Consider the following 25,687-nt stretch of genomic DNA (forward strand, 5'->3'; position numbering starts at 1 on the left):
AAACCTCTTATACGAAATCCTCTTATAATTCAATTTAATTCAATTTTTGGATTCCTAATTTCTTAATTTACAGAGTTGTATCACATGAAGATCTCTATATACATGACTTCCCTTATTATCATGTTTTTATGATAGACCTAGAATCCTCCACTCTCGCATTGCACTTGAGATTCAAAGCCAGGATCTTTCCCACAGATCAGCCCGGGATCGTTTATGCCGCTTATTGTCATCCTTGCAGATAAACGCGAGATAATGCAGTCTCAGTTTCAACCTAAACTCCTCCATTCATCTGCATGAGTGCGCAGCGACGCAGCGACAAACCCTGGCCCGAGATGCGCTGATGGCAGATTTAGATGTGATGACACTCTTTTCTGCCTTAAATCAAACAGTTATTGCCCCCTTATCAAACCAAAAATACTCCCTCTCACACACTGTTTATGACAACTTTGACATTTCGCTCAGTTTTTAAAGCTCTTGTCAAATTTGCCAAACTGCAGGGCAGAGTGAGATAGAGACAGAGTTAGGAAAGGTTGTCAGAGAGAGGGAGAGAGAGAAGGAGAAGGGGGCTTTATAGACAAAGCATGTGAGGGAAAAGCAGAAGGAAAAAGAGACAGGGAGATAGTGAAAGCAGCCTGGGGGGTTGTTGTAATGTATCTGCAGTGTAGCATGTCAGTGCAGCTTTACTTTACTGCATTCTTATCTGGCGTCAATAATTAATCACAGGTGAGGCGTGGTGAGAAACATGCCCACGGATGCCAAAGGATGCCTCAACCGGTGCCAACAGACAGCAGGGAAGCCTCAAACACAATGACAGCCATCCCTCCCTGCCTCAAGTCTCACCTTACGACATGTGCCTGTGATGCAACGCCGGCGCAGTCTGAATTACATCACCTGTGAAAAAAGCGCAGGAACGCCGCACGGCCTCCAAATCTACGGCGAAGCGACACGCTGGCTGTTTTATTGCTAATTAGGCCATATCTTTTTATTTCTAGACACCAAAAAATCAGCCACATGTATCATGGATATAAATGCGTTATAGTTGTGATCGATTGGCTGGAGCGCAGCCCTGTGGCATGAATATTCATGGGCTGATGTATAGAGAGGGAGGGAGCGGCATCGGAGGCTCGTGGTGTGTGATCCGTGGACTTTACAGTCACCGCCGGGTAGCCTGCGGCTAGCAGCCACCATAAACAATAACGCAAGACCCATTTATAACACTAAAACTCATGTGTCGCCGCAGCCACAAAGAGCACAAGTGACATTTTAATGGGCCTTTTTACTTTTTGTTTTTCAATAATGAATGCATGGCTTGCTGTGGTGTGCTCCACAATATGCGCTTCACTATTGTTTTGAGGCATAATGCAGATTTTTGCTGCACTTGGCATTTATTGGGAATAATTTAATACATATTGCAATCTTCACACGCGCTTCCCTGAGTCCGCTCTCAGACTATGGGAATGGAGATTTTTGTTTATTTTTTATTTTTTTGTGGTGGTGGTGGGATTTAGTGTGATGTCAGAGTTGGGTTTTCTTTTTGTAAGCACTGATCGTTTTGTTTGTCTCTCTGCATGTGTGTACTGGTTTTGGTGGTTTACAAGAACAAAAATGTGTATGGTAGCACTTTATTTTGATTGTCCATTTGAGTATTAGTAGACTGTCTGCTTAATATCTGCTGAGACTGCTCCACCAACAGACATTAAACAGACTATGAGAAACTTTGCAAGTACATGTCAACTTACACTAACCCTAAACAACCCTAACCTCAAACTAACTGTCTACTGAAAGTCTAGTGAAAATTTGTTGGCATGTGGATGCAATGTAACTTAAATTCAACAAACTGAACATACAAATAAAGTGTGACCATGTTTATAATGACATATGTATGAGCTTGTTGTAAGGTGGTTTACGAAAATGCTTAACAGTCAGACTTTGCTACAGGTTTCATGTGAGGCTTGGTTTAGGGGTAGGGTAAGGCCATTAAATATGTATTTTTGTATAAAATATATTACTAAACCAGTGTGTGTGTTACCCAAAGGAGTTTGAATGCAGCTGTTAGTTTACTTTGCTGTGTAAGCTGGGCTGACCCCTCTGTTGATCACTCGCCAAGCACTTATTCTTCACACTGTGCCACTCACGCGCAGACTGAAGGGCACAGTGTGTTTATAATTGTGACATGTTCAAATTGTTTATTATTTGTTTCAATATTTGTTTGTCTCGTGCATCAGGAATCATGTGGTTTCAAGGGGGAAAACCTTGTTTCTCCTTTTATTTCTCCTCTTCTTTTTACCCTGATTCTTTCTTTCTTTCTTTCTTCTTTCTTTCTTTCTTTCTTTCTTTCTTTCTTTCTTCATTAATTAATTCATTTTTCTTTTTTCCTACTTTTTTCTTTCATTCATTTTTCTCTTCCTTTTTTGTTTTTGTTTTGTTTTCCTCACCCAATACTGAATTATTTTTTCATTAATTCTTATTATTTTATTTAAACATTATTTTGCGTTATTTTAGTTTGTCCTTCTCACTGTGCTTTAATTGTTATTCAGTTAGATTTTCTTCCTTACATACTTCCTCCTCTTCTATTTTCCTACTTTCCTCTGTCCTTCCGTATTATGCTTTTTGTCTCCTTGTTTTGTTCTGTTTTTTGTTTTGTTTTTTTCTGTGGAAGGAAGATATTTCTTCTTGTGTTTTGCATTCCCTGCTTTGTGTATGTCCTATTTTTCTTTCCTTCCTTCCTTCCTTCCTTCCTTCCTTCCTTTCTTCTTTTTAAAAATTCCTTCATTTTTACATTTTCTTTATTTTAGTTTTCTCTCCCTTCTTGATGTTTGTTTTATTTTCCTCCCATCTTACTGTTTCCCTTTTCTAAATTGTCATTCTTTCTTTTCTTTGCTTTCCATTTTTTCCTTACCTCCTTACATGCTTGTTTTATCCTTCTCTCATCTTACCGTTCATTCCTACATTTTTATTTCCTTGAATGTTCCCTATTTTTCTTTCCTTCCTTCCTTCCTTCTTTTTCTAAATTTTCATTTTTTTTCCTTCCTCAATTGTCCTTTCCTTTTGTCCTATTTTGTCCTTCCTTCCTTCCTTCCTTCCTTCCTTCCTTTCGTTTTTCATTATTTCTTTTTCTCTTCCTTTCTTATGTTTATTTTATCTTCCTTCCATTTTGCTGTTTTCATTTCATAAAATTTTCCCTAATTTTTTTCCCTTCCTTCCTTCCTTCCTTCCTTCCTTCCTTCCTTTCTTCCTTCCTTCCTTTCTTCCTTCCTTCCTTCCTTTCTAAATTTTATTTTTTATTCTTTCTTTTCTTTGCTTTTATTTATTTTTTATTCCTTCTTTACATGTTTGTGTTAGCTTTCTCCCATGTTACGGTTTTCTTGCTAAACTTTAATTTCCTTATCTTCATTTCCTTTTCATTTCATTTCCTTATATTTTTCCTTTTTTCCATTCCTTCCTTCCTTCCTTCCTTCCTTCCTTCTTTACTCTTTCATTTTTCCATTACTTCATTAGTTTTGCCTTCCTGCCTTTTTCATTGTTTGTTTAGCTCTTTTTCCTTTTCCTTTCTTAAAAGCATTATTAATATGTGTTTCCAGTCACTGCGTATTACTATTTAACCTTTTCCAATGTTCATTTTTTGTCTCCCTTAGAAACCAAACCAGGAAACGGGCTGTGTAAAACAGGAAGCATTGCTCTCTTTGGAAACGTAGTGTACAGCGGGCTGCTGAACGATCACTTTTGGCATTTCGGGGTTCCCCTTGTCACAAGACTGGTGAGTGAATGCCCACTTTGTGTTCTCCAGATTGGTGGCATTGTTGGCACATGCCTCTCTGCTCCCTTTGCCACCTTAGGATTTCCCACTGGCAGCTGGGATTTGGCATCCGTTGTGTTTTGGCTGGGAAGAACCTGTTACAGAAATGTCTGGGGTTTTATTTATACAGAACACATGTGCTTATTAATGTGGGCTTCTTTTATTGTTTTATTTTAATTGGTTTCCTCTCAAGAAGGTCTTGAAATATAAGGGAACATGGCTGTGCTGGCATATTCAGTAAACACATTCACGACTAACAGCAGAGAACAGCAGTGGAAAGGGAATAGGGCTGATCTTGCAGCCGCACGTCATGTTCTTCTTTCTGATTTCCCTGTCTGCCTTCTTTCTCAATGATGCAGGATCTAAATGAGAAGATAATGCATTGGCGTATGATGTGTCTGTTTAAGAACTGAATATTAGTTGGCTACTCAAGTTTTAATTAAACTGTAATCTTAGCGCATGTCAGTGCCTCTGTCTTATTATGAATTGATAAATATTGATGCTCCGTCTTCCTCTGAAAGATGTCAAACAGTATTAGCATAAAGGCAGGGAAGGACAGGGAGGAGGCGAAGCTGGAGCAATTTACTGTCTTATACTCGATTAAGATAAAAAAGGATTTCAGAGGATCAGAAGTATAAATCTCTTAGGGTATCTTGTTTTTCACTGCTTCCCCAATTGAGCATGCAGATGTGTTTCAGATGGAAACTTTACAAGCAGAATTGGGATGTGGTTCAGCTGCGATCCTCAGAAAATGTAGCATCATTTGATTCTGGTTGTAACGTTAAGATTGTGTCATATATTAACATGATTTATTTTATTTTTATTATTTTTATTTTATTTTATTATTTTTAATTTAATTTAATTTGATGTAATTTTATTTTTTAATTTTTAATTTTATGTAATTTAATTTAATAATTTTTAAATTGTATTATTTTTAATTTAATTGTATTAAATTAAATTAAATCTAATCTAATGTAATCTTATTTTATTTTATTTTATTTTATTTTATTTGTAGAATAAGCATTGACACTGACTTTCTAATATTATTAAGTGAGATCCAGCCAAAATCATAATTTTGTCTTTACAAAGAGCTCATGATTTTAGTTAACACTGTTACAGTTTTTCTCAGTTGCTTTCGCCCATTTCTCAGATTAGAATTGAAATTCTCAAAACTACTTGTTCAATTTTCACATCAATGTGTAACTTGTGCACATCAAAAAAGCAGTTTATTGTTCCTTTGAACAAGTTACAAATGTTTTTGTACATCTATGCAAATGAGTATGTAGGATTCTCTGCTGTTTCCTACATCTCATATCAATGAGCAATGAGCTTATCTACATATCAATTCCTTATGTCATGTTGGTCAAAATGTATTATTTTAGTCTCACCCTCTACAACATTTAATCATTTGTTCATGGCTTAAGTCTTTACGTGCAAACAGGGGGAACAAGTTGTCATAACGTTTTGTCATAAGGCATTTTTCTATACATTTCTATTAGACTTTTTTTTCTAAATCTGTCTAGAATGGGCACATCTTTCCCAGGTGAATCTTTACATTTTCTAATGAAGGTGCATCTCAAAGAAGATTGTCCTGTGTTTACATTTTTTTTTTTTACTTCTGTTTTTTTTTTTTTTTGTGCTATGCAGTGCTGTCTTTTCGTTTCTGTATCACAATGTCATTATCTGTCAACAAATTACAATACAAATAGATTATTTTTATTTTCTTTTTGCCATAGTTTACGTCAGAACATAACTCCGAAGTACACTGTTACATTGACAACATGACTAAGAAATCTACGTCTTATGCGTACACAATGACACAAGGACTTGCCATTCTGTTGGTACTGACATGTTCAGTGACAAAAATGTAGTTTTGACAGATGAACTTAGGATTTTGAACAAGGACTGGCTTTTGCAGGTGATCCATTGTGTTTTGCTATTTGTACATGTTGTTTTGAGAAATGCACTTACTGTTTTGCAAATTTAGATTCTGATCTGAGAAGTGTACCAAAGCGACAGCAAGAAGTGAAGTTTTGCAAACTAATTTCGAGAGGAGCACGTGATATGATTGATCCCAGCTGGTCTCTCATCTGTAATCATTAATAAGCCAATCGGATCATTCCAAACCCAATATAAATAGCCCAACAAGCATTACTCCCTCATCTTATTTTTTCGAAGAATCCCCCATCCACCCCATCTCCACCTTTCCTCCTTTTCCAAGAGGGAGTTCTCGAGAACTACCTGATCTCGTACTCCTCACATGCTCATTGAATAGGCCAGTGCCCTGGGCTCAATTATCTCCGAGCTCAAGGTTCTCTCTCGGGACAGCATGCCAAACTTGCTACAATAGCATCAAGCAATATCTAAGTGTGAACTATTGAAAAACTGTAATGTTCCTAGCAGACACAAAACATCTTAAGACAATAATAAGATTGTCAGAGTGTAAGGACAATGTTATTTTGACGTCCAATAAAAACAACGTGAAATGACGTTGATATTTTGTTGATTTTTTTTGGTTGTGTTGGTGACCAAAATCCAATGTCGAGCAAACACCATAATCCAGGGATGTCCAAACTTGTTAAAACCTGCAGAACACTGGCCCTCCAGGACCAAGTTTGGACACCTCTGTCTTAAACCAACATCATATTTAAGTCAAATACTGACATTTATTTATCAGGTATGGCAACCAAAATCCAACATCTGATATACGACAAATTGGTAGCATCCACAAAACGTCTAGCTGTAACATCATTAGACATTGATACTTTGTTGTTTTTAGATTGCGTTGAAAAGTGACCAAAATGCAACGTCTATTTTATATTGGACATTGACGTCGGTCTGATGTTGGGTTCTGATGTCAACCCGATTTTCATTTCCAAACAAACTGCAACATCTCATGATGTTGGAGTACAACATCAATCTGGCGTCATGTTGATGTCCTGTGCCTGCTGGGCTGTCTTGCTAGCCCTTTGATTGTAAACTCTGGTACACTTGGTACTCTGGTAGTTGTGTGGGCAAAACATTATTATTTTTTTTATTTGGGGTAGGTTATTTTTGGATATATTTATACATGTTTGTCCTTTCCACCATTCATTATTTGCACTCTTAACCATGCTTTAAAAAAAATTCCAGTATTTCGTAGACAGGTTCCCAACATTTATGTGATCACCGGCCCATTAGTGATCACATATCAAATGACAGTGATGCTTGTATTTACCTGTATACAGTAATAGTCATATTTGTCATTTTAAAGTTTTGCAGATGACATTTGCTGTTATGCTTGTTGTAATTATGAGTGAAATTCTGCATCATCATTGTGTAAACATGAGTTTTGCTTACTGAATTATCAGAACTACTGTGCAGAAAAACGATACTTACACTTTTACAGTCTACATAGCAGCCTGCCAGAAATCATATACACTTAACATAATTAGAAAAAACAGACATTCTTCAATAACGTTATTTATTCTTGTCAAATTGTTTATAATAGATAGATTGAGGAATGCTAACAAGATTGATGTTTTTAAAAGCAAATGAGGGGGAGAGGGTGTTGTGGATTATGTTCTGGGTCACTGAATGTTTTGGTTTGTTTATATGCATTAAAACATGTAGTAAATCATCTGTAGGATAATGTCTAATTTGGCGTTACAATATTTCGCAGAGCTGGAAGGCTCATAGCAATTATGCTTCCAAACTTTACTTTCCTCTCCACTTTTTGGAAATTCTACTAATGGCTTTTGGAAACACAACACATTGAATAGCCAAAGCATGTTTAAGCGTTTAAGTGTGCTTGCATGCTACCACTCAAATCACTATAAATGAGTTCTACCTCAGTTCCAAAGCACATTGCTTTTTGACAAATTAAGTAAATTAGTCAAAGCCTCTGTAATCAGGTGCAACAGTGCTTTGCATTTTACCTGCTTGTTTTTTGATTAGGCCATGCTTCCATGCATGTCGCTTGCAGTGTCTGTTTGGTCATTGGAAAGTGCTTTTAATGAAAATGGACTGGCATGGCGATCCGTTCCTCAATCTCCCTCCCCAAACTCGCTACAGACGCTAAACTGCACCTTAACCAGATTAAGTCACTTAAACGTGTTTGGAGAATCAAGCCTCCCCAGCAGATGGAGAGAAATGGAGGGCGGTTGTTTTTGAATTAGGTCTCCCTCGATTTTCCTTGCCGGGTTAATGAATAAATGAACTGGCGCGGTAATTGGAAGGGAGTGCGTTGCGAGAGAAGGAGAGGAGCATGCAGCTCCATTGAGTTTATGGAGGCAGAAATGATGACGTTGGATAAAGCACTGATGAGAAAGGTATAGCTCAGTGGGGCGAACATGCCTGAATATGTGTGTGTGTGTGTGTGTGCGCACAGAAGGGAGGACTCAACTTCATTATAAGGTGCTTTAAGTGCGACACGCTGTGATTGTGCCATCTTCTTTCCAAACAAAGGGCAGGAACAGGGGACAAAGGAAACGCCAACGTCCAATAGCCGTCGCAGGAACGTGCACATACTGCTGAATCCTGTCAGTCTGTGCTCAGAGCCGAATTTCAGCTTTTCAGCAGAATGTGTGTAATTGATAGCACTCTGGGGCTGCTCGGGCCTTGGCAGCACGCAAAACGAACGCAAACCTCCAAAGACAGAGACTTTTAATATCTGGCAGGCTCGCTCAGCATGGAAGCTAGACACTGTGTGGCGTGGAGATGTATTGCTGCTCACTTTTGGGTTGCAGTTTGGGGGTTAAAAAAACGAGGGAATCGCTCTCTTCAGCTCCTGTCGAATATACCAAGGCTTGCACTATTTCCAAGACCTGCTGCGCTTGCGGCCAATATGGCGTCCCAGATGTGTTCACCTGCCGTTGGCAGCGGCCAGCTCCTAATTAAGACAGTCTGGCTTGGCTACCGGCTCAACCTGGGCCTGCTCAGACCAAACTTTGCCCATCTGCCCTGCTTAAAGAAGAAAAATACCGCCTTTACACATCACGCCGCTTGACATCTATACTCAGGTGGGGTGTAGAGGGCGTTAGTTGCTGCAGGCAGGGTGAGACGTGCATGACTGTGTGCGGATGAAGGATAACGTGAGCAGTTGTGTTAAATGCACATCATGCATCTGGCTTCCCTCTTCTTTTTTTATCTATCTGTCCTTGTCTTTCTTTGCATTGCATTAGGGCAGTGTGCTGCAGTTCCAGTGAAATAAAAAAAATATACTGTATTTAGAGTTGAAATTAGAATTATTAAACCCCCTTTGATGTTTTTTTTTTTTTTTTTTTTTTCTAAATGATGTTTAACAGTGTAAGGAAATTTTCACAGTATGTCTGATAATATTTATTCTTCTGGAGAAAGTCTGTTGTCAACAATTTGTTTTATTTTGGCCAGAATAAAAGTAGTTTTAAATTTTTTAAAAAACATTTTAAGGTCAAAATTATTATCCCTTTTAGCTATTTTTTGATAGTCTACAGAACAAACAATTGTTATACAATAACCTGCCTAATTACCCTACTGGCTAGTTAACCTAATTAACTAATTAATATCTAGGAAAATATTATTTACTGTCATCATGGCAAAGATAAAATAAATCAGTTATTAGAAATGAGTTATTAAAACAATTATGTATAAAAAAAAAAAATCTTCTCTCCGTTAAACAGAAGTTGGGGAAAAAATAAACAGGGGGCTAATAATTCAGGGGGTTTAATATTTCTGACTTCTACTGTATGTATTTTCAGATGTTTGTATCAGTGTGTTAGGGCCTACTCACACTATGCTATCCTAACCATGTCCAGGCCTCTTTCCCGGATCGTTTGAGAAGTGTGAGTGCGCTGAATCAGGCTCAGGCTAGGTTCACTTGGCCGGCCCTGGCCCAGTTGGAAGAGGTGGGCCTGAGCGCGGTTCACTTGGGCTGTGAGTGCAAAATGCGCCAAAGCCCGAAACTGAAAGCGAGACGTGACTTTAAGGGACTGTTTCATATAGATTTATTAATCATTCTTACTGTTCAATGAACGCAAACTGCCCTAGATTATGATGCAAACCCCTCACTGCAGGACAGCTGCACACTTTCAGCAGACCTCCTTATTCCTGCAGCACGAGGGCTTTATGTTGTTTATAAGCGCCAAAAGTGGCAGATCTGTTCGGCGAAATATCTGTCTGCGTGTCACCACATCCCTAAGGACTGTTTGGCGAAATATTTAACTGCATGTCATTGCATATCAAACGATTGAAACGATATAACCAGAGAAATCTCCTCTGTGCTGAGCGAGAGCGCTCACTGAACAGCGCAGCATCAATGACGTAATCGTGCCCAGGCCAGATTGTAGTGTGAGTGTGGGCCGTCGTTTTTTTTTTCAACAATAATAAGCAAATTGTAAAAAATATGCATAAACTAATTTGAAAAGGAGAGGGTAAAAATAATCGAATACCTGGTTCTGTAACAGAACAACTTTCTCTTTTAGTCTGAAAAAACATCTTAACACTTTCGCCATGAAACCACTGGAGTGATCTCCATAGCACTCGTCAGAGCAATCGAAGCTGCAAATCATCTGTGTAGTTTGGCTTATTAATAGTTGTTGTTTTTTTGTTTTTTGATGTTTGTGACAGTAGTTTGCACCTGTAAGCACCGCGCCCCCTCTGTTCAAAAAATTATCGTGATTCGTTCAACATTTTGACCGGTTTGAATTGTCACATATTTGAAACCATGGTGAATCATTATATCCCTACAATCAAATGATCTACTGTATAGTGCTTGACATGTCTCGCCCCCTTATCATGTTTGAGATGCTTCTCATTTGCTTTTCATTTGCTCAACCACACTGTAAAAACTCTGTTAATTAAGAGTTTCCAAATTTTGTGATTCACAAGTGTTTTCTGTTTCTTTACGCTTGTGAATTGCATGTTGGGATGTTTATATCTGCTTTTATTATCATTTTAAGAGTTTGAAATTGTCTGTAAAATACAGAAAATGTACTGGCGATTGTAAGGTTTTTCACCATAATATACAACTCCAACCGAGACAATATATAACGTTAAACTTTTAAAAATGTCACTTTTTTTATTTTATGGTTAAAAGTTGTTGGAAGAAAGACCAAGGTCCCGTAACGCAATTCAAAAATGTGAATAAGCTTAAAATAAATTTACAAATATTTTTTTACAGCGCGCACTCACTGACAGACAAAAAAATGGGACAATTTTTTTTTTTTTAAAGGGAGAAGCTACTCTACAGTATGCCTCACCTGTCTTCATGTTTTGGCTGAAATTATGTAAAACATTGAATAAAAGAATCCAGATTTAAAAGACCTTTAACAAGCTTGTGCCACGTTGTTAGACTCTACGTCACATCTCGGCGCACAAGCCTGGAGAAAGATCAGACGACACATGGAGATCAAACCCATGGATGGGGTCAACAGACAACTATACTGCACAACACCGGCATTAAATATTGACTAAACAAATCGCAAGTTGAGGGAGTAAGAGAACACGACAAGAAGCATAACCAATTCAGGGCTCTGACTTTTTCCCTCTTTCTTCATCTGAGAGAAAAGGTTTCTTGTCTCTGTAATGGAAAATGACGTCCCCAGGGCCAGTCGTCCTCCGAGTGCTTAACCCGAACAAGCAGCACCCTCGGCATGCTAGGGAAAAACAGTCCAGATAGTGGTAGAGAAGAAATGGAGAGACAGAGAAAGAGTGTTTTGGGTCTGAGGAGAGAAAGAGTAGCAGAGAGAGAAAACAGAATGGATCGAGTGGACAGAAATGTTACAAAAAGAACAACAACAACAAGCACAGTATGGAAGACCAGGGCTAGTTGATTTACACGTTCAGATACACAAAAAAGTTTTTTTTCCTAGCTGTGGTTTGTGTGCTGTCTAAATAAATAAATACATACATACATTCATATATACATACTGTGCGATTCAGTGGCTCAGTGGTTAGCGCTGTCACCTCAAAGCAAGAAGGTTGCTGTTTTGAGTCCCGGCTGGGTCAGTTGGCATTTCTATGTGGATAATGCATGTTCTCTCCGTGTTCGCATATGTTTCCTCCGGGTTCTCCGGTTTCCCCCACAGCCCAAAGACATGTACTATAGGTGAATCGAATAAACTGAATTGGCTGTAGTGTGTGAATGAAAGTGTATTGGTGTTTCCCAGTACTGGGTTGCAACTAGAAAGGCATCCGCTGTGTAAAAAATGTGCTTGATAAGTTGGCGGTTCATTCCACTGTGGCAACTCCTGATGAATAAAAGGACTAAGCCGAAGGAAAATGAATGAATGAATGAATACATACATACATACATACATACATACATACATACATACATACATACACACATACACACACACATACATACATACATACACACAATAAAATATTTATTTTTAAAATGTTAAATTGTAAATGAACTTTTATTGGTTTTAATTTTATATACATTTTTACAACTTGTTCAATACATTTTTTGGCCCCCAAATTGTTTTTATGAAGTTTTTTTTTGTTAAATATTCATGCAATGTTTTAAGTTTGTTCTTTTTATAATGTTAATGTACTTTTTAAAAATGATGAAAACACATTTTAAGTTTCTATAGCAACAACCTTTGCCATTTAATAAGGCAATATTAGATAAATCTGTAGTCACTTAACTACATTTTTTGCCTGAACACTTAAAACGGTCATGTTTAATATCTTAATATTTGCACCTAAGAACTATACACTACCTGACAAGAGGTTTGTCGCCTATCTAGGTTATTGGAACAACAAATAATAACTTGACTTCTAGTTGATCATTTGGTATCAGAAGTGGCTTATATGAAGGCAAAGGCCTCTAGATTACACTTATTTTACCAAATTAAATATGACCATGCCTTGATTTTTAATTATTTAATTCAGGCAATAAGGTCTGACTTTGCTTAGACAAAAGTCTTGTCACTTAACAGAAATGCTGTACAGTAAAGAATATAAAGTCAAAGTGCAGTGGAAAAAGAATGAATATTGTGTATAATCCCATCAGCTTGGAAGACTGCATCCATACATCTCTGCAATGACTCAAATAACATATTCATAAAGTCATCTGGAATGGAAAAGAAAGCCTTCTTTCAGGACACCCAGAGTTCATTAAGATTATTTGGATTCATCTTCAATGCCTCTTTCTTCATCTTACCCCAGACATGCTCAATAGTGTTGATGTCTGGTGACTGGGCAGGCCAATCCTGGAGCACATTAATCTTCTTTGCTTTCAAAAACTTTGGTGTGAAGGCTGAATTATGAGAAGGAGCGCTATCCTACTGAAGAATTTGCCCTCTCCTGTGGTTTGTAGTGTAATGGGCCACATAAATGTCTTGATATCTTAGGCTGTTGATGTTGCCATCCACTCTGCAGATGTCTTGCACACCCCCATACTAAATGTTACCTAAAACCACAGTTTTTCCTTTACCAAACTTGACTGTATTTGTGATGATTAAGATGCAGTTTATCAGATGATTGATCTGGAAAATCTACCTTCTGCAACTTTTCCAAATAATCAACTTAAAGTCAAATTATTTTTTTGTTGTTCTTACAACTGGGATCGGTGGCAAGACTTTTGTCAGGTAGTGTATACAGAAAATACACTTGGATTTGTAAACATAACTACACTGTAAAAAAGTTCTTGCTGACTTAACTTTTGTAGTTGAAATGAACTTTTCTAGTAGTCTCTACTTACTATACATCGTTCTAACTGATTACAAATATTAAGTTAAACTTTGCATAACTTAAAAGAATGTAGTTGAAACCTGATTAAATTATTTTAAAAAAGTGAAAGCAAACAAAAAATATTAGTTCTCTTGTCTTTTTGTCATTACATTTTTTACTGTGTAGTCACCTGAATAGACTAAAAATCGAAGAGTAGGATTAAGTTTAGTTTCTAGTTTTCCTCACAAATGAATTACATATGCTTATGTTATGTGATATTAACACAGAGACATTTTTAAAGGACTGTGTGGTGCTCAAATCTGCTAAATTACTCTTTCATCCATTTTTCTTCAAGCCTCTTCATATTGTTAAAAAACCGAAGATCAGTCCTCTCATGGGTTTCTTTCTTTTTTTCTTTGACTTAATTATGAAACTTACTTGAAATAGACTTCAGGCTTTGATAAGACAGTTTCTTTAATGCAACGCAAGAGTCTTTTGTTGTTTGGGAAAACTTGTGATCATCCTGAAACTGATTGAGGTGCGTATGTTTTAGATTACCATCCTTCTTAAAGGAAATTTAATAAGCTAAAGTTAAAGGAAATTTAAATCAGCTCAGAGCACATTTCTTTTATTAAATGATGTACTATTTAACATATATTTACATATATTCAAGACGACTAAATAATGGATGAAACTTTAAAATAACCTGTTCTAATATTGAATACGTTTCAAAGCATATGCAGTCTTTTAAACATGTATTAAACATAACATATTAAACAATTTTATGTGTGTGTGAAATACTTGATGTATTTAGTTTCTTCAGGGCAGTACTAAATAATAAATAAAGATCTCACTTCTAAAAAAGTATAAAATATTTCTTTAAATGATGAGCATTAGATTCTAGGCTTGTGATTTTTACAAAGGAAAATTAATGAGTAAAACTGTATATGATAATACAGAAAACACAATTCGCGCATTGATTAACAGTGTGGATAAAATATTCTGAAGCACAACCCAAAATGTCAGCTTTCTCCATTAATGCCACTCCTGAGATGCTTTGTTCTAATAATAATAATAAAAAAAACAGAGAGTATTAGCATTCTCTTAAATCCAAATGTGAGCGTGCAACAGCACAGAGGTTAATATTTAAGAACGCTGTAGCTGCCTGTTGGCGGTGTGGGTTTGAAATTGCTGAGACAGCTGAGATGTTAAACGGCAGTGTAACCCCCCCACTTAACCACCCTCCCTCCCGAAAGGCGCGTGGTTGTGTGTTTACGCATGCACTTACTGTAGCTGCTCCAACACACACACACACACACCAAAAAAAAAGCTACCAAAAACAGCAACCCAGTTCTCATGGCACGCAACCTGTCAAGCGATTCCCCCTGCTCTCCACCGGCACACTCCGACTCCTGATTGGCTGGAATCACAGCCGGAATCCTGCAAGCCCCATCGAAACCCTCAGCTCCCTCACTTACACTGAGAAAAAGATTGGTGAGAAAAAAAAAAGAAAAAAAGAAAGAAAGAAAGAAAGGATCACGCATTACATTGCAAGTAGTTTACTTACGCTTTGGTCCCCTCTTTGCTCCCACCGTCGGGTCTTTGTTGTCTCGTTGACACGTTGCACGACTTTTCATGTACATCAGCTGAGCGTCGAGACCAGGCGAGGAGGAAAAAGAAGGGCTTCTACGGTCTTCTCAATCCCTACCACTAGCCGGCTTCCCTCGGCAGCCTCCTCCGCAGAAACAGCAGCAGCAGCAGACGCTCCTCTTCTCTACTCCCCTCCCTTCTGCACTGGGATGCTGAGCTGCTCCGTGGCTGTATCAGTGCCTGAAGTGTCAATGGACTCCTTTCCCTGCGGAGGAACACAGCCTTACTGAAGGAATGCTGGGAACAGATGCCAAACACCTCCTGGAGTGCCCGCTCTAGAACTCTCGCCAATAAGACCCTGAACAGATCGACACGGGGCAGAAGACGTGCACGATTGAGTGACGTGAAGAAAGCTCTACTTGTGTGGTTGTAGACTGAAAAGTGAGCAGCGGCGCCTTTGCTTGTTCGCCTTGTTCTTGTCAATTCCATTTGTTTTTTGCTTTATATATATTTATATAAATATAAAACGGATAGAGTGTCAACAGTTGCCTATTTTCTGGGAAGAGCGAAGGACTTTATTAGTAGCAACTCCCCACTCCGCTGCGCCAACCAGATCTCCATCTGCGAGTGCCCACCTGCCCCTGGTCGAAATGATGATGTACTTTTGGGTGAGTACCACCTTTGTGTCAGGTTGGCCTTTTTGCCGTTGTTTCTCCCATAGACTTTGCTGGGATTTATTGACGTGGCGTGTGTCTTTATCTCATTCTCACTCTTTTCTACACTTTATCTCTCCCACCTTAACACACAGATTTGCTCTCGCTCAGTTGCTGCTTTGCATTATTTGCTTTCAGTCGGAGCTGTGTTTAATTTTCCTCCACTCCGAAGGGGCCTTGTTCCGCAGTGCTGGTCCTGGAGGAGATGAGTATTCAGCCGTGGCTGTTCAGAATGGATAGTATTGATGCTGTTTTTGAGGACAGAGGATCATATGACCTGATTCTGCATAGCTCTGGCAATTTCTCAGCTCACTGATGGGGAGTGTTCAAACTTACACAGCGAAAAGTGGGTGTACGTTCGCCGATGCATTATTAAGTCCCTATAGGAGAGTTTTAAGCGGTTGGAGTTTAGGTGTTTTTATGCTATTATGTTTCTTGAAGTCGTTTAGTAGACCCTTCACAGATTGTATTTGTTGATTACGTCACTTAAACTTACATGTATTTTCCTTTTATTGTAGTTTTGTTTTGTGTTTTGGCCCCGTCTTCAGTTTGATGAGCATTTTAAGTTAGTTAGTTAACTTTATTTGTCCCTGTAGGGAAATTTCATCTGTAGCAGACACTCACAAAGACATCTGACATTTCACATTTGGCATTTATAGAGTATAAATAAATCATTAAAAAAACATTGTACCCCTACTCTAACTAAATATCCAGCCTACGAGCCATCAACTGCTACTGAAAGTGGAGGAATTTAAAAACTTAATTGCTTGAGGTATACATGATCATTTTGTCATATTTCTTACGCATCTGAGAACACAGTATCAAAGACCTGATGGTAACAATTGGAAGGTGTATAATAAAAGATGCGTTTTTTGTGTTATTCTATTGCTTTTCATTGTATACAGTTGAAGTCACAATTATTAAACTCCCTGAATTTTAGCCCCCTTGTTTATTTTTTCCCCAATTTCTGTTTAGCAGCGAGAAGATTTTTTTTAACACATTTATAAACATAATAGTTTTAATAACTAATTTCTAATAACTGATTCTTTTTATCTTTGCCATGATGACAGTAAATAATATTTGACTAGATATTTTTCAGGACACTTCTATACAGCCTAAAGTGACATTTAAAGGCTTAACTAGGTTAATCAGGCAGGTTAGGGTAATTGGGCAAGTTACTGTATAACAATGGTTTGATCTGTAAACTATCAATAGTCTCAACCTTAAAATATTTTTTTAAAAATTTAAAACTGCTTTTATTCTAGCCAAAATAAAACATAGAAGACTTTCTCCAGAAGAAAAAAAAATATTATCAGACATACTGTGAAAAATCCCTTGCTCTGTTAAAACATAATTTGGAAAATATATATATATATATATATATATAAAAAATCAAAGGTGGTTTATTAATTCTGATTTCAACTGTATAATGGACAAACAACTTTGATTGTTCCTAAAAGTTTCATTCTTTTTGTGTCTTGTTAAAAGTGATCATTTTAAAAGTTAAACTTTGAAAGCAATTGTTCACATGAAAGCAAACAAAAGACCGAAAAGAAACATTTTTGTCCATTTAATGGAAGTCAGTCAAAACAACACTGATCACATTCACCTAAATTGTGAAGGTGAAACAATTATATTTGTATATGTATCATTACATCATATTTGTTTGTAATGATACAAATTTAGTTGAGTTACGTTGTAAATGATGACCAAATTTTAAATTTAGAGAAAAATGTGCCCTAAAAATGTAGTATTCTCATGGACAACAAAATAGTTTTATTGTCTGTATCATTTTCTGTTTTAGGAGCCATGTATGTGTCCGTTTTATGTAATAAGAATACTACATTGACGTCATTTATTCTTTAAAAGTTTCATAGCCATAATGTGCCATGCAATACTAAACTAAATAAATTTCTCTAAATAGTGAATAACTTTTGTGAAATAGTTAGTTTGATGTCATAAGATTATTTATTTATTTATTTATTTATTTATTTATTTATTTATTTATTTCAATCCCATTATCTGATATTTTCCTTCAAAAAATATTGTCTCGTACCATAAAATATTTTGTAAAGTAACTTTTGAAATGTAAAACTTTTAAAATAAAAAAAAATTATTTAACATTGAAAATCATCATCATCATCATCATCATTATTATTAATATCATTATTATTATTATTAATTATGTGAAATGTTAGGTTGGCATTCTTTCCATGCGTGTTGGTGTTTTTCAGCATCTTGTAAGCCGTTTAAAACGTCAACTTTAATATAGCAGCACCCTCATTCTGAACCTCTCCTTGTACCGCAAAACTAATAAATAGATGAAGAGGATGAAAGAAAGACACAACAACCACACTAGCACCAAACTGTGCTGAAAATGATCTTTTAGCTAACGAAAACCCTCCTCCGCCATAAACCTGCTTCTCGTCCAGCCTCGGTCGCCCAGCGCTCCCTTTCTCCCCGTCAGGGGCCAGATGAAAAGTGTGCGCTCGTAGATGTGGCAACCAGGATTTAATGATCGTCAGAAAGCAATCTCTCATCTTTTGAGCTGGCTGTGCTCTTTGATAGCGCCGACTGCCCATTAATCATTCCCCTTCATCACTGCAGTCTCATCCGGCCCAGCGCGGGGCAGAGGCCCTCACGCAGACGCTGTACAGACGGTGTCACAGGGGCCACGGGGGCCCGTTCTCTTACAATCAAACTCGCAGACGTGCTTAATCTAATCTGAACTCACTTTTGGATGGCCCGGGTGAGAAGAGAGATAAAATTTACCCCTGTCAGACATCCTGTAACTGATTAGCTCACACAGGCAGACTGACGCTTATTTCTGATGACAGATAGCTCTTTGTGTGTTTGCTGCAATGTATGTGTGTGTACTTTCGGAAGTGTTATTTCAAAGTGTGGATGAGTTTTACGCCAACCTTCAAAGAGGACTTTTCTGTGAATTTACCGCACAGTTATGGATTTAATTTTAATGTAAAAATAGCACAATAACCCAGAGGAAGAGGGTGGAAAATGCTGCACTATATGTTTAGTTTATGTAGAGTTGCTGAGATTTTTGCATTGTATTTAATTGTATTTATTTATTTATTTATTTATTAACCATAAGAAGAATGGCACATATTGTATTATTATTATTATTTTTTTTTTTTTGTGAATTGGTGATTTGGTGACTCGGATGTGGAGTTTATATTTTAGATATGTATTATTTATGTTTAGGTGTATAATATTTAAAGTGTTAGTTTGACACCAGTTTAGTTTAGTTTAGTTTAGTTTAGTTTAGTTTAGTTTAGTTTAGTTTAGTTTAGTTTAGTTTAGTTTAGTTTAGTTTAGTTTAGTTTGGTTTACACTGATTATAGACTGTCAAAGGGTCACAGCACTAATGTCTTTAGTTTTTAACATCTTAGCAAAAATTATTAATTTAATTTAATTTAATTTTATAGAAGCTCAATGGCACATTTTGCATCTTTTTTTCTTTTCTTTTTTTTTGGTGATTCGGAACCTTTGAGTTTACATTTTCTATATATATATATATATATATATATATATATATATATATATATATATATATATATATTTAAGTGTAAATTATTTAAAGTGTTAATTTGAAACCAGTTAAGTTTAGTTATATTTAAGATATTTTATTATTATTATTATTATTATTATTATTATTATTATTAKTAGTAGTAGTAGTAGTAGTAGTAGTAGTAGTAGTAGTAGTAGTAGTAGTAGTAGTATTTCCAGACTGACCAAACAGAATTTTTAGTTTCAGCATGTCTCATTGTTTCCGTATATCTCTTGGTTTATATACAGCTTTAAAAAGAATATATCACAGAATATATATCTATGAATTTACTGTACAATTATGGATTTAATGATAATGTAATGGTAGCACGATAATGTAAGAAGCAGAGGAAGATGGAGGAGAAGTGCTGCTCTGTCTGTTCAGTAATAAATAATTGAGAGCTCAGAGCAAGGGACTTGTTTTTCAGTGAGCATGTGTGGAGATGGAAGAGGATAGAGCTTGAGTCTGGTTTTGAAACTGCTGTTGGCCTATTTTTATGCCCCCACCAAGCCTAGCCCTAGCCCTAAACAACCTTTGCCATTCACTTTTAATGAGCTGTGCTATTGGCATAGTATTGTGTGTGTTCCACATCAGCAAAATCGTTTGTTTTCTATATGGAGTGGTCAGGGTACTACTACATTTGTTTTTGTGAAAGTGTGTGTTCTCACAGCTTTTACGATTGTCCTATCTAGTTTTAGATACTCAATATTTAAATATTAATGTAATATATATAATAATATTAATGGTAAACATTTTTAAGTTACATTGTCAACATTTAATTAATTTTTTATGTTAAATACATTTTATTGTATTGTATTGTATTTAATTTAATTTTTTATTATTATGTAAAGTAAAGTGAAGTAAAGTGAAACATTCACAAAGTATATTCACCCTGATATATATCAGGGTGAACATACTTTGTGTAATTTTTAATACATTTATCAATATTTTTCTACCAAAAGCTGTTCTGTGTAATTTTTTGGCCTGGTCACAGTCTTCTTATGATTAAATTTTTTACATACCTATTTTATGTGCTAAACTGGCCACTTTATTAGGTATCCCTTACTAGTACTGGGTTTGACTCCCTTTTGCCTTAAGAACTGCTTTAATCCTTCGTCACATCCTTTTTTTGACCATTATCTGTTAACCCTAGAGATGGTTGTGTGTGAAAATCCCCATAGATCAACAGTTTCTGAAATATCAGACAAGCTTGTCTGGCACCAACAAACATGCCACGTTCAAAGTCACTCAAATCACTCTTCTTCCCCATTCTGATGCTCAGTTTGAACTTCAGCAGATTGTCTTGACCGTGTCTACATGCCTAAATGCATTGAGTTGCTGCCATGTGATTGGCTGATTAGAAATTTGCATTAACGAGCAGTTGGACAGGTGTACCTATTAAAGTGGCCAGTGAGTGTATTGCAATGTTTATTTACTTTTGTTATAGTCTTGTATGTACTGTAGCTGCACAATATTGTTTTTACCTGGCAAATATTATGGAATTTTAGCAAATTATCCAGTAAGTCCTAAATTAATTGGGTTTAAATTGTATTGTCACAATCTTACTCGGACTCCAATAGCTAGGACCAAATGCTATCAAGAAAGCAAGCAGAAAAAAAAGTGTGTGGTAGTTCAAAACACTCTGGTTTACACTTATTTACACATAATCTAAAAGTTTTAGTAGCCATGCTTCCCTTCAGAGTGTTGTGTATTCAAGCGATGGCTTTCGGAAGTGGCGTCAATCAGCCATGTAATTCGGAGAGGAGAGCGTCCTCAGACGGTGTCATGTTGCTAAATGAAATGCTTGCGCTAATTTGTCACCACTTTAATTGATCTGTGTTCTCTAGTTGCATACTGTGGGTCCTGTAACATTCATCGCGTGTTCATTTCATCCAGCCGCCGTCTGACAGCCAGAAAAAAAAAAAAAAGTCGTCTTCAGTCTGGTGTAGGAGTCGGGACAGTAGCTGTAACTGCATGACCTACAGTAGCACAATCTTTTTTGTTAATCCTTTGTTCTTTTCCTTTCTTTTTTTTCCCGTAGAGCAGCTATTTTCAGCCGTGACATTTACAAATGCATGGCGAGCAAGTCTTGGTTTCTGTAAAGTCATTATTGTTGACCCCTTGGCTGTTTGTGTTTTTAAGTCGACTGCAATATTGTCACCTCGCTTGCTAGCAACTCAGCATCCAATGTGATCCGCTCTGGCTTCACCCTTCCCTCACTCCATCACTTTCTTCGTCTCACTTTCAGCTCTACTCTTTCTCTTTTCCTTTCTTTTTTTTCCTCCCAGGGGTGAGATCATATAAGGGCCCGGTGAAAGATCCCAATTAAAGCTGCCTACAGATGAACAGAAAGGTCTTTTTGTTGCAGACAAATAGCCAAAATGCATATACTGTGGCCCAGATTATTAGAACACCAGAATATTCACAATATAAAATGGTTAGTTATTTCTCTTCTTCAAGGTTATTTTAGTAATTGAAAACTAGACCAAAACTATTGCTCTCAAAAAATTTCATTAACTGAAATAAAATGTATAAAATTAATGATGCAAACAAATTTACTGTAAAACTAACTGAATTCAAATTATATTTAGCAGTAGTCCTCACTTGTTCAAAACCTTTCTGAGCTTCTTTCTTTCTGTTGAACACAGTAGTATAAGATATTTTGAAGAATGCTTATAGCTATGTGACTTTCCTAGTTATGAAACTATATTCAAAGCATTCTTCAAAATATCTTCTTTTTCGTTCAACAAAAAAAAGAAACTCATAAATGAAATAGATGAATGAAGAGATAATTTGGCATTTTGGGGTGAACTGCCCCTTTAATAAGCACATACTCTATAATGTGTTAGAGATGTTGCTTTAATAGTCGAACACATTAGTCAAAACTTGTTTATATACAAAAACATTTTTGAGCCTAAAAAGTGTTCCATCTATTCTTCTTGTGCCAATTGATGTGATCTAGACTTGTTAAACTGTATAATATCTTTAATACAAAGATGCTTGCCTGAATTCTACGTTAATTTTTACTTTTATACATTTGTTACTGTCGTATGTTTCTGATATCTGCTTAACAAGTGTTTTATTAATGTGAGCTGTAATTACTGAACATGTTAACTCTGCTAATCTATACTAAAATAAACTCTAAACTAAATATATAAAAACTAAATAGAAACACAAAATTAATACCAATCTTAAACTAAAAAAAAAACATTAATGGAATTTAAAAAGCTGTACTGTACTAAAAACGACAGTATAATAACCTTGCTCAGTCGGAGATAACCATTTTACATTTCCAACATTGATTTAGTCATTAATTGTAATAATCCAGTGAGATATTTGGAGAGTATGAAAGCAGCCAGTGCTCCACACCGAGATCTGATCTCAGCATCATCCAGTCCGTCTGGATAGACACGAAGAACAGAACAAACTGAGACAGACTAAATCTAGATGAACTGTGGCAGGGTCTCCAAGAGGCTTTAAGAACCCTTAGCAATAAAAAAAGAAGCAAAAGTTATGACTTTAACAGTTTTACCATTGCAAAAAAAAAAAAAATTGAAAAAAAAAAAAGAAAATGTACTACTGTAATAAATAGAAATACAGCATGCCAAAATAAAAAAATATATATAATATGCCCAAACTAAATTACAACATGTTTAATTAAAATATATTTTTAATATTGTCAAGCCTGAAATTATACATACCCCTGACAAATTCTGACTTATTGTTTTTGTTAAAATGTAAATAAAAGCTGAGCACATTTTTATTTTCCGCAATGATGACTCTTATACATTCTTGTCTTATTATCTTTTGGGAGAAACGTGTAATTTCCAGTCCAAAAAAAAAAAAAAAAAAAAAAACTTGCTGGTTGAATTAAAGTAACTTTTAAGTCAGAATTTGACAGGGGTTGTCATAGTTGCTGGCCTTTTCATTAATCAACGACAAATCAGACAGGAGGTTTTGAATACCAAAAAATAGACTTAATTCAACAAAATAAAGTCGAGAAAGTGCAGAGCAGACCTCAGAGCAATCTGGAGTCTCTCCTGGACAATTCTAAAGTGTTTCTGTTCTTCACAATCTTTATACATTTTTTCTGCCCCACCTTGAATAAGTTTTTTCTTTCAAGTACTGTATATGTTTAGGTGGTTCTGTTATTCTTGGCTTTCAGCCTATCTGGTTTAGGTTTAGGTTTACATTCCAGTGTTGCCTTTGCTATATTCCTCTAGTATGGTTATAATGGTTTACATACATTGTCATGATGGCATGTTAACTTGATAATATGTTACTCACTCTAATGCATCTGATATATATAGTTTGTTTGAGTATTTAACATTTATAATCAGTGCTTTACATGTTCAGTTATATATTTTATATAATCAGTCATTATTCAGCATAGCCTTCTCACAGTTTTGCTCCGTGCAGGCTTACTCATCTTACACAAACCCAGTTTTAGCCTGGCTCATGACTGGCTCATGTTTACTGCACACTACTGCAATGCATAGTTTTAGACAATACATTTAGAGAATACTTTTAGTTTTTCTTTTTTCTTCAGGTTATGAATACATTCTGGTTTGACTGTATATATTATAAATAATACTAAAATAAAGTTTAATGTGTTCATTTTAAGCAGCATTTTAAACAGGTTTAAACAGATTGGTTGTGTAGCATTAAACAAAAACTGAAGTACACTCTAGGTTAAGCCATCTCATATAGCTTCATCAGATCTCACTCTATATGATTTTGATTATCATTTATGATTGTAGCTTGTCAGATTGTATGAACACAGTCCTTGTGTCGTTCTGTAAAATCTCAATCGTAATAATGTCAGACTGTACGACAATGAAGACATGTCAAATACGAACTCTAAAGTTTTGAGTCATCCGTCTGAAAAGCTCATACCAAATATTTCAGCAATTTATGCAATTAATTCCACCCTTGCCTCACATATTTGGGGGGTTCACACTTGAATTATAATAAGTGAAGTAACATTTATGCGTATTTGGCATGCAGTTTGGCATGAAATATCTGTCATCATTTACTCTCCCTTCACATGTTCAATATTAAAAAATGTTGGTTGATGGTACCCATTGACTTCCATAATAGGAAATAAAATTACAACGGAAGTCAATGGGTACCATCAACCAACATCAATTACTATAATCTTTTATGTGAAGCTGTTTGACACAATCTACATTGTAAAAGCGCTATAAAAATAAAGGTGAATTGAATTGAATTGAATTTTTCAAACTGTTTCTGTTCAACATATATTTTAAAGAAAGTTGGAAACCTGTAACCATTCACTTCAATAGTATTTGTTTTTTTCTACTATGTATGTTAACTTTCTTCAAAATAACTTCTTTTGTGTTGAAGAGAAAAAAAAACACATAAAGGTTTAAAACCACATGAGGACGAGTAAATGATTGGGAACTGTAATTAAAATAGTTGGGTGAACTACCCCTTTAAGAAAAACATTACACCAATACAAATAGACAGAATGCCTATCCACATCCACACTGCTTTCCACTTCATGTTCTCTCCACCTTTTCTTTCATCCCTTGTTGAATATGTGAATCAGTGTCATCATTATCGGACACGCATTACAATAATCAAGTTGACTGGGATTAACCATAACCTCCTATCCACCTCCATGAGCCCCCAGGGGCCTCACTAGCGACACACAGGTCCCTGTGGCTCCTCCTCCGTCATGTGTAATCCGGCCGCCTCACGCTGGCTCTCACATGCCCGTCACAGCCTAATCTTCTCCTGGCTGCAGATAAGACCATTAAACAGCAGAGCAGGAGAGGGATTTCTCCACAGACTACAAAAGGGATCTGTGCACTAAAAAGAACCCTGCTGTTCTGCAGATACTATAGTGAGAACGAGAAGGAGAAACGCTGGCTCAAGCTTATCACTATAAAATTAGCTATGTTTACACAGAGAAAAAAGGTCATTACAGCAGGGTTCCCAAATGACTGGGTCAGGGAATTTCTGGAACATCATAGAATTTTAAAAGTATATTTTAGACATGGGCGTCACGGTGGCGCATGTCGGTAGCACAATTGCCTCAAAGCAAGAAGGCATTTAATTTCAAAAGCAAATTTTGATTTCGTTTTTAGTTGATTTAGTTTTAGTCAAATTTTTGTCTTCTAAATAGTTTTAGTTTTAGTCTTAGTCAAATAAATTTCATTTGATTTAAGTCGAGTAATTCTACTCCAGTCTTATGATGATATAATTTACTGTGGTTCAGTTACTTTTCAAGTGTGTGTGCGTGTGTGTGTGTATGCGTGCGTGCGTGCATGTGTGTGTGTGGTTGCGCGTCATGCATCACACAGCAAGAATAATTCTGTTTGAATATTTTTCAAAAACCGTCCTCCAATCACATTCTCA

The 25,687-nt window shown here is 36.3% G+C and overlaps 1 protein-coding gene across 36 annotated transcripts in view; it reads left to right on the forward strand.

The window, feature by feature from the left end:
- Positions 1-25,687, forward strand: part of rbfox3a (RNA binding fox-1 homolog 3a) — an 829,029-nt gene that overhangs the window by 552,266 nt on the left and 251,076 nt on the right. For 28 of the 36 annotated variants that reach the window (XM_073918641.1, XM_068224793.2, XM_073918645.1 and 25 more), the window contains one exon: positions 3,636-3,757. In XM_073918641.1, the coding sequence (XP_073774742.1) occupies positions 3,636-3,757 (122 nt within the window). Of the gene's footprint in view, positions 1-3,635; positions 3,758-14,746; positions 15,694-25,687 lie in introns of those variants that run through there. The other 8 variants (XM_073918651.1, XM_021480379.3, XM_073918652.1 and 5 more) reach the window with 8 other exon arrangements.

Source organism: Danio rerio, chromosome 12, assembly GCF_049306965.1.
Source record: "Danio rerio strain Tuebingen ecotype United States chromosome 12, GRCz12tu, whole genome shotgun sequence".
Taxonomy (NCBI): Eukaryota; Metazoa; Chordata; class Actinopteri; order Cypriniformes; family Danionidae; genus Danio; species Danio rerio.